General features: G+C 38.5%; 1 protein-coding gene across 4 annotated transcripts in view; it reads left to right on the plus strand.

The window, feature by feature from the left end:
- map4k1 (mitogen-activated protein kinase kinase kinase kinase 1) overlaps positions 1-9,557 on the plus strand; it is a 51,249-nt gene that overhangs the window by 9,989 nt on the left and 31,703 nt on the right. For 2 of the 4 annotated variants that reach the window (XM_014015899.1, XM_014015898.1), the window contains one exon: positions 1,703-1,795. The exons of the other annotated variants lie outside the window; for them this stretch is intronic. In XM_014015899.1, coding sequence (XP_013871353.1) covers positions 1,703-1,795 — 93 coding nt within the window. The remainder of the gene's footprint in view (positions 1-1,702; positions 1,796-9,557) is intronic. 4 annotated transcript variants of the gene reach the window in all.

The following is a 9,557-nucleotide window of genomic DNA, read 5'->3' on the forward strand; positions in this document are numbered from 1 at the left end:
AATCAGATATGAGTCAGATGGGTCAAAAAAATCGGATTTGGGTCGGATTTGCCTGCAGTGTGAACGTAGCCTAAAAGTAGAATGGGAGGCAGAGCTTTCAGTTATCAAGCTCCTCTCTTGTGGAACCAACTTCCAGTTTCTGTCTGTGAGGCTGACACTCTGTCTACTTTGCAGATTAGACTGAAGATTTTCCTTTTTGATAAATCGTATAGTTAGACTTAGGTTTCCTGAATTATTCTTCATTTCTGCTGCTATAGACTTAGACTGCTGGAGCACAAACTGACTACATTTCCTCACTCTGCTGTTGTCTTTAGTCTCTGTCCTCTACATGTTTGTTATAATTATTTCTATCAATAACATGTGTTTGGACCAGTCCTGTGTTTGTCTGTGTCTCTTTCCTGTCCCAAACCAGCCGGTTGAGGCAGATGGCTGCCTTCCCTGAGCCTGGTTCTGCTGGAAGTTTCTTCCTGTTAATGGGGAGTTTTCCTCTCTTCTGCTGCCGGTGTGCTGCTCAGGATGGGAGACTGTGATGAAGCAAAGATTTGGCACAGTCTGCTGGCTTCTTTAGATTTATTGTTTTTTTGTGTACAGTGCCCTTAGACAACAGTTGTTGTGACTTGGGACTACATAAATAAACTGAATTGACTTGAATAGATGCAGCCTCCTGCTACAAGGACGTAGCCACTGCTGGATTCACAATAGTCTTAATTTTGACACTCATACTGCTCCATACAATCAGGTCCTGGGTGAACAAAGACCGCCTCCAGTTCTGTTAGCCTGCAGGTAGCTGGTGAAGGTTCGATGATCCGCTGTGGCAACCCCCGATAAGAGATAAGCCGAAAGACAAAAAAAAAAAAAAAAGAATCTGGTCAAACCAACCCAACCTGTGATCCGACACAGAATAACCCAACAGTTTTTAGCGCGTACGTGTTTAATTTTATGCTGTTGTTTGAAAACAATTCAAAGAAATTTAAGCGCACGACTCAGCTTTGTTCATTCATTCCACTCAGTTTAGATCAGTCAGTAAAACATTGTTAATAAAATAAAATAAAATCGCTGAAGTAAATCTTAGTTGTTCATGTGTAGGGTGCCCCTTTTGAACAGGATATGAACAGGAAGCAGAAATGGAGCTCCAAGCATGAGTGATTCTTTTTGCAGAGCTGAAACACACACACACACACACACACACACATGCAGATCTGTGGGAGCAAAGTTTAAACTGAAACTTGCTCTGAAAAACCCCGAACTGCAGTTTTATCTGCTACAAGCTGCACATGTGCAAGCAACGAAACGTGCCTGAGACACACACACGCTCGTCAGTTTAATTTCAGCTGCAGGCTACGTGCTTATGTGCACTGTCAGACCTATAGATCTTTCTTTGACACAAGCACTCACCCAACAGGAAACAAAAAAGGTTTATTCAAATGAGCTGTGAAAAGCTGTTTGAGAGGAGAGGAAGGTGTGAGATGGGTGGAGGGAGGATCTGTAGAAACAAACAGGAAGGTGTGTTTTTTTTTTAACAGAGGGCGAACGGGTCAGACAGAAGAGCCTTCCCTCCTCCGAGCATTTATCTGATGAAGATGAGTGTGTGAGGTTGCCGTGTGTGCGCATGTGTGTGTGTGTGTGTGTGTATGTATGTACGTGACATGCCTCAGGAGGATTATTAAACGCACAACCTTCTTCAAATATGGCTTTCCAACAGAGGGCAGCTCTGGATATCTCCACCAAGGACCCTCAGGATGACTTTGAGATCCTGCTGAGAGTCGGAGGAGGAACTTACGGAGAGGTTTACAAGGTCAGAGCTGAACCAGACGCTTCTAATGCCCGACAGAATCCCGCCGCTCGTTACAAAACTGTAGCAGCATCTTCAAAGCGCTGCATGTAATTTTATATTTTATTTGGTTCTCTGTAATCTGGAGCTTAGAGGCGCTCGCTCTGTTAGAGGAAGTGGTTTGACAAGAAGTGAAAGTATTCATGTGAAGAACAAGTTTGATCGTTTTACTCTCAACGGAAGGAGAAGTTGGTTTTTATAGTGGACTGAAATAAGTTTGTGTACAAAGTTTTAACTTTTTATTTTGTTTTAAATGAGCTTTGAAAGTATTTATTTTTTAATTTGCCACCTCCGATTGTATTTGTTTTGTATTACAGTTTGTAGCAGAGGTTAAACCTCAACATTTCAGCTGCTTTGGTAAATTGACCAAGTTTGGGATTAAAATGCTCTTTTTTTGTTTCATTCTGATTTTAACATTTTAGTAAAGTTAATTTTTTTTTTCGGAGCTTCAGACAGCAGCTGGTTGGTTTGATTTTTAACCTTTAGTAGAAATGATGCTTAATGTCAAATTTATTCGGCACTGCAGATTTGGTTCCCATTTCTGAGTTTTTGACATTTGTTCAAGTTTTACATCATAACTAGGACGTTTTAGTCATGGACTAAAGTTAGAATATCATTCCAACACTAAATAAAAAAATAAAAGTCTAGAATTATTCGAAGCATCACCCACCACCTTTCATGATCATTTTATATTTAAAAACCTAATTTATTAGCTCTCAGACCGTTGGGAATGACTCTCGGCTACTACCACAAATCTTAGCTCAACATCTGTAAAACTGACAGTTATAACTGTTTTTTGTGTTAAAGTCAGTCAGTTGTGGCGGCCATTTTGAGTTGTCAAAGGTTAGTTTTAGATCTGGTGTTTGAGAGTTTTGTCCATTAGTTCATGAGATATTTTGCTAACAGACAAATAGAAACAGGAGAAACGTCCTTGGCCACAATATGAGGAGAGTTTGTCGTAGAATTGGTCGTTTAGATCCAGTGGGTTCTGGTTTTGGTCCTGATCCATAGACGGTGTAGATTATATCTGGGGGTCTTCGAGTCAAAACATCACGTCTGAACGTTGGATTACCACCTCATAATCCATCCATCCTTCAGCTGCTTCTCCTCTCCAGTGAGGGACACCCTGGACATGTCCCAGTCCATCACAGGGACACGTGGAGACAACCGAGACAACCAGTCTTCCTATTTTGAGGAACCAGTGAACCTGTTTGTTTTTTCGGGGTGGCTGTGGTGTAGTGGTAGAGCAGCCGTGAATGGGTAAATGTCTGTAAGTGTAAAGAGCTTTGAGTGTCCTGGATGGATCGAAAGGCGCTAAATAAGTGCAGTCCATTTACCATTTACCATTTTTCTGTGGGAGGAACCCTGGAGCAAACCAAGCGTGCTCAGGAAGGACATGTAAACTCCACACAGGCTGGCAAACGGGCAACCTCGCTGTGAGGCCTCACGGACTATTTCAACCCAGGAGCCAGGACTTTAAAAACTCATCTGCATTAAGGAAACTCCAACACAGGTGACTCTTTACAGCTGTGTTCGCTCTCTCTGTAAAAACCAGAAATACCGGTACTGTTTGGGTCTCAAAGTCATGAGCTGGTAGAAGTCTCTGGACCTGGAATTTCTTTACCTGCTTCAGAGAACTGGAGAGAGGAAATCTTCCCATGACTCCCCACCGTCCTCTGAGGACTGCAGATCTTCAGAACCCCTCCAGAAACCCGATACTGATCCACATGAGTCCAGTGAAACAGACATTAAAACCAGCTTTAGGATGAAGTTTGTGAATGATTCAGAGAAGAGAGGTCTGCAGGTGATCAGGCTTAAAGTTTTAATAATGAAAATGCTTAGTCAGCATTTCCTATTTACACTTTGTTAGTTTTTTGTATGTGTGGTTTAGCTTTTTATTATAAATCAATACTAAGGGTGTTTTCAGACCTGACAATTTGCTCCGCTTTAAACGAACCAGAGTTAGTTTCCAGCGTTGGTCCGGACCTTTTGTGCAGGTGTGAATACACACATGCGAACTCTGGTGCGGATCAAACAACTGGACCGAGACCTGCTTTTTGAGGTGGTCTCGGTCCGCTTCCAAACGAACTCTGGTACGGTTCACTTCAGTTAGCTTCTGGTGTGAATACAGACTGGACTCTAACCGAACTAACTGCATTAAACATGCATCTTTTTTGGACTTCACAGGCCACCATTGCTGAGCTAAATAGACTGAAATCATACCTGTTTTGTCATCTCCTGTAGCATGTTGTGGGTCAGAACACGCAGAGCACCTCGTCTCATTTGGGTTGGGGGACACATTTACTGACGCCGCTCCAAATTTAGAATATCATCATGAAATCACCATTAAATTAACTGCTTCTGACATTTTAAATGCTATTGCAGTTGTACTATTAGCAAAAATGTGTGCATCAGAACTGCAGCATGCAGGACTTCCTTGTTTTCTTCTGGATCTGTGGCTCAGTCCCCCGTCTTTTCTGTCCAGTGGGAGCAATGATCGTCAGCCTCATGGCTTTGTTTACAAGTTATAGTTCGTTTGCAAAAAAGCACAATGTGAATGCAAACCTCATCAAACAAAAAAAAATAAAGTCCACTTTTGGTCCGGACCAAACAAGTGGACCAAAGGACTTTCCTGGTCTGAACCCTTAGACTTTTTTCTCAAAAATTCATCAAAATCACCTCAAACTCTTTTGTAGGACTTTGCTTTTTAAAATCTTTTTCAGCACATTTGCTTCATTTTTACCTTTTCAATACCACTTTGCTAAAATTAACTTTTAGTTATTGTTTTACTGGTTGAGGTTTTAGCTACTGTCCTAATAATTGTACCTTTTATTGTTTTGTTATGTTTAGCTTTTTACATGCTATCTTGATAGTTTTACATTTTTTAGCTACTGTTCTGCTGATTTTAGCTATGAGCTACTGTTTTGCTAGTTTTAAGTTTTAGCTATATTTTTGCAAATTTACTAGCATATAGTTAATTTAAGATTTAGCTACTGTTGATCTTGTTTTAGCTTAGTGTAATTTTGCTAAGTTTAGGTTTTAGGTACTGTTTTGCTGGTTGTGATTTTTTGGCTATTGTTCTGATGATGTAGCAACTGTTCTGTGAATTTTCTTCTGTTTTGCTAATCTTGACTTTCAGTTAACATTTAGCTAATTCTAGGTATTTGCTACAGTTCTGCTGATTTTTGCTATGTGCTGTTTTACAAATCTTAACTTTGAGCTACCATTTTGTTACATTAGCTTTAAGCTAACATTTATCTTATTTTAGGCATTAGCTACTGCTTTTCCGGTTTTAGTTTTTATCTGTTGTTTTGCTAGTTTGGTGTTTTGCTGTTGTTTTACAAATGTTAGCTTTTAAATACTTTTGCTGATGTTTTTTTAACTACTGTTCTGTTGTAGCTATTAGCTACTGTTTTGATGATGAAGCTTTTAGCTAACATTAGTTGCCTTTCTGGTTTTAGCTTTTAGCTGCTGTTCTGTTTTTTGTCTTTTATTGTTTTTGTTTTGATTTGTTTTTTAACAAAGTTAAACAGGAAAAAATAAAAATGTGGTTGTTGCTGCAGAGAACTGAAGCTGCAGCTAGTTTTCTCTCCTTCGATTCTATATTTGGTTCTCAGAGGAACTCACGCGAGATGTTTTGGTGAAACGAGGACATTTTATTTGTTTTGGGTCTTTGTGTGAAAACAGTTCATGAACCAGAGAGAAGTTCTTCTCCCTCCTGGCTGCACGTGGAGACCTGGGTCACGTCACTCGTCTGTCAAATTGTAAACGACTCTCAGCACATTTTAACTGAGTATCTGTAAAGTTTTACATTGAACGCGCTGTAATCTGTGTGGATTATCAGCTGCAGAGAACTCACTTCCTCTCAGCAGGACCGCTGACCTGATTGTTCTGGTTCTGTATTGAGACAGATTTGCCTACTTAGCTGTCCTGCTCAGATGGACACAGATATGATAGTACACACACACATCCTTGTATTTGCATCAAACTGAGGACTTTGTATTGACTTCCATTCATTTTTGTAACTGTATTTATGCCCAACCCAGACATTTTCCCTGAAATTAACCATTACTGGTCTATAGTTAACTCTAACCTGAACCATAACTTAACTCACACCATACCTCTAAACCTAACTAGTAAAACTAACCATTACTGGTCTATAGTTAACTCTAACCTGAACCACAACTTAATTCACACCATACCTCTAAACCTAACTAGTAAAGAGCAGCAAATAAAGTGAGGACGTTGAAGAGGTCCTCACTTTACATCAATGACCTCACTTTGATAGTAAATATGGCACAAATGGTCAAAACAATTACACACACACACACACACACACACACACACACACACACACACACACTATGTGTTGTTTCACACGCTGTACCGCAGGTCAACATAACAACAGAAAATCCAACAATGAACATGATCGAGGTGTTGATAGTTGTTTTGGACTAATATTTTTGTTAACTGAACTGCAACTTCTTTTATTATCATTATTAAATTTGCTTATTTAACTCGTATTTCTGAAAATTTGAATTAAATGTGGACACAGTGTAAAAGTTTTAAACCAGTCCCATTTTTGTTGCGCTCTCCTTGGAAAGAAACTATGAAGAAAAGAGAGGGTTAAAAACATCCAGTTGTTTGTGAGATATTTTGCTAACAAACAGGTTTGATGCTAAGTATAGATGTATTCTGGTTTGTTGTGGATGAGCCTCAGCTAGTACCACACCAAAATTCATCTCAGGATCTGTCAGGACTTGCAGCCATTGTGGCAGCGGCCATCTTGAATTACATTAAATGATCATTTCCCTGAAGGTTTCCTTAAAACATGTCCAGTGTTTCATGAGATATTTTGCTGACAGACTCCCACAAAAGGATTAAAAAATGTCTTTTTAAGGCAGTCTAGAAATATGACTCTAAAAAAGTTAAGAAGTTTTAAACACTACACTGACTTGCTGTACGTTTTTAAATAAATTTAACAAGTAGTATTGGGCATACAGTAAATTTGTATTTACAGGAAACATTCAGAGCTGATGGGATCCACCCAATCAACATTTCTCCCAGCTGAGACACTTTACCTTAAACCTTTTCACTCCTGTTTCCTGCTCTGGAAACAACCGCCTGATGAACCTGTTGAACGGCTTCATTCAGTCCACTTTTAGTAACATTTATACAAAACAAAACTGTATTCACGCAACGCTGAAAACACGACATGAGGTGCAATCACGCCCACATTCTTTCTACATAAATCTCTGTTCGCGCTGAATGAATGATGCAGCTTTTAAGGCAACACAACCAGGTATTTCCAGGTATTTAAAGGGACAGTTCAGATCTTTTGAAAATCATGAACAGCTGCGGATAGCTCTTTGGAGTTTAAATCTGACCGAACTTATGAGCTAATGGCTAATCTGAACAAGAACGAAATGGATTGCTGCTGTCTTAAAACATTCATTTAAAGTATATATAAAAGTTTATTTAAATTAAGTTTTATAAAACGTGAAATATCTGTCAGTTTTGCATTTCATGTCCCAGGCTGCATTAGAAGTGCTATATCTAGCATATAGCTATAGCAAGTTAGCTCGTCCAATTGGTCTGAAATAAACTATGTTTCTAAACTGAGCTTGTTCAAGAGTTATCTTTGACATCTAAGATATTAATTGTTCTATAATCGTATAAGCTAAAGAAACTTGACTAAATTGAGACAGAAACTAATGCACACTTCAGCTAACTATTACTAGCTCCATTAGCCACATTGTGCTAACAGGATATGAACAGGAATAAAGTACATTTAAAAAAACTAAAAGATATTTGATAATTATTTTGAGTAAAAGTGCTGCTGAAAAGGTTTTAGAGAACTTTCAGGTTGAAAAATCAGGGATGAGTTCTGGCTAAGCTAACAGGATACTAACAGAAATAAATAACTAACTGAACAACGCAAAGAGTCATTCAGTTTTGTCATATGTTTAATAAATTTATTATATTTTGTGTTTTTTTAGGTTGAAATATTTACGTTTAATTTTTTTTGAAAAGGCTGTTGAGGGCTGGGAAAAAAATCAGCAATGAGTTCTAGCTAGGCTAACTAAGCTAACAGGATCTAAACAGAAAGAAAGAACACTAACTAAATAAGAGTCGTTAAGTTCTGTAATCTATTTATTGAAGTGTTTTATGCTTTTGAATTCTTTTTACGTTAAATTATTTAAAAGTCTGTTGAAGTTTGAAAAATATCAGAGATCAGCTCTGGCTAAGCTAACTAAGCTAACTGCTGCACAAAACACAACAACCTAAATAGTTTTTTTAAATTATATTATTATTATCAAGGATTAATATTTTAAGAGTTTCTGTTTTGTTTGTGAGGTTTTCTTGCTCACAGATCTTTTACAGAAGCAGTGATGAAAACTGTGGAGACAAAATAAAGCTCTGGGTTATTGTGGGTTTATTTATGGAAGGAAAATGTGACGTTTGTATTAACCATAAAAACTGCAACATTAGCAGAAGAAAAGAATCTGCTTCTTTATATAATCAGTTAGCCATGTGACGGTTTCTCACCTTTGTTGTTTTTAGCACATTAAACAAACTCCTGTTTTGACACTTCTAAACCAAATGAATAGGGTGTACAGACAGAATAAACTAATCATTTAGTAAAATAATGGACGTTTGTCAGCACAGATGAGAGATGTCCGGTCTCTTATGTGAGCAGCTCTTTTGTTGTTCTTTTGATGAGTAGTTATCAGATCTTTATCAGTTCATTTAGGTTTTTTATTATTTTGTTTGAGTTTGAGACAAAAAGAGAGAAAAAAAACAATATTTCTGTTGCCTGAAGGTAAAGGCAGAGTGATGATGTTAATGTCTGTGTGTATTGTAAATTATCACACAAACTAATAAAAGGAATTTAATGAAACTTTCAGGGAGTGTTTATTGGCTTTTGATTTACAACTGTTTAGCATTTAGTAGCCGAGAGTCACCCCAAACATTTACTCTGAGCAAAATCTGAATTTAAAACCATGACTAGTGGAATCAACTGTCTGTTAGTAAAATATCTGTTGAAACACTAGTTGGGTTTTAGTGAAACGTCAAGGAAGTAATCACTGGAGGTGCATTCGAAACTCATTAACTTTTAGAGTTGATCCAATTTAAGATGGCCGCCCCAGCCAATCTATGTTAAAAATACACAAATAGTTAAAACTCACAGATATGCTACAATCTGGTGTGGTAGTAGCTGAGAATCATTTACAACACACACTCACATGACTTTTCTTAAAACTGCATGAGGTTCTGCAGGATGTTATTTTGACAGTTTGTCCGTAATAGCGTTGACATGACCACTCGCTAACTGATTGTTTTTATCTGAATTAGCATGAAAGGTGGCGGACGGTCCTTTAAGACCTGCCAGCTCAGCGTTAAACTCCTCTTTGATGTTCGGCTTGCTCTCAGTCCGACTCGTTGCAGCTCTTCTTCTCTTCACGTCAGGATCTTCCTGGTCTTACAGTAAAAGTGAGCCGTTCTTATCTGATGTGGTTGTGCTGCTGAGCTGCTCTACAACCTGCTGCACCTGCTGTGTGCAACCTCAGCAGCAAAATGAAGAAGTGAGACAGAAGAAATCTGCCTGCAGAGACAATAACCATGTCAGGTTTCTGCTGAAACGCTGTGGTCTGCTCTGTGTGTGTGTGTGTGTGTGTGTGTGTGTGTGTGTGTGTGTGTGTGTGTGTGTGTGTGTTTGTGTGTG

The sequence above is a fragment of the Austrofundulus limnaeus genome, unplaced genomic scaffold, assembly GCF_001266775.1.
Source record: "Austrofundulus limnaeus strain Quisiro unplaced genomic scaffold, Austrofundulus_limnaeus-1.0 Scaffold136, whole genome shotgun sequence".
Lineage (NCBI taxonomy): Eukaryota > Metazoa > Chordata > Actinopteri > Cyprinodontiformes > Rivulidae > Austrofundulus > Austrofundulus limnaeus.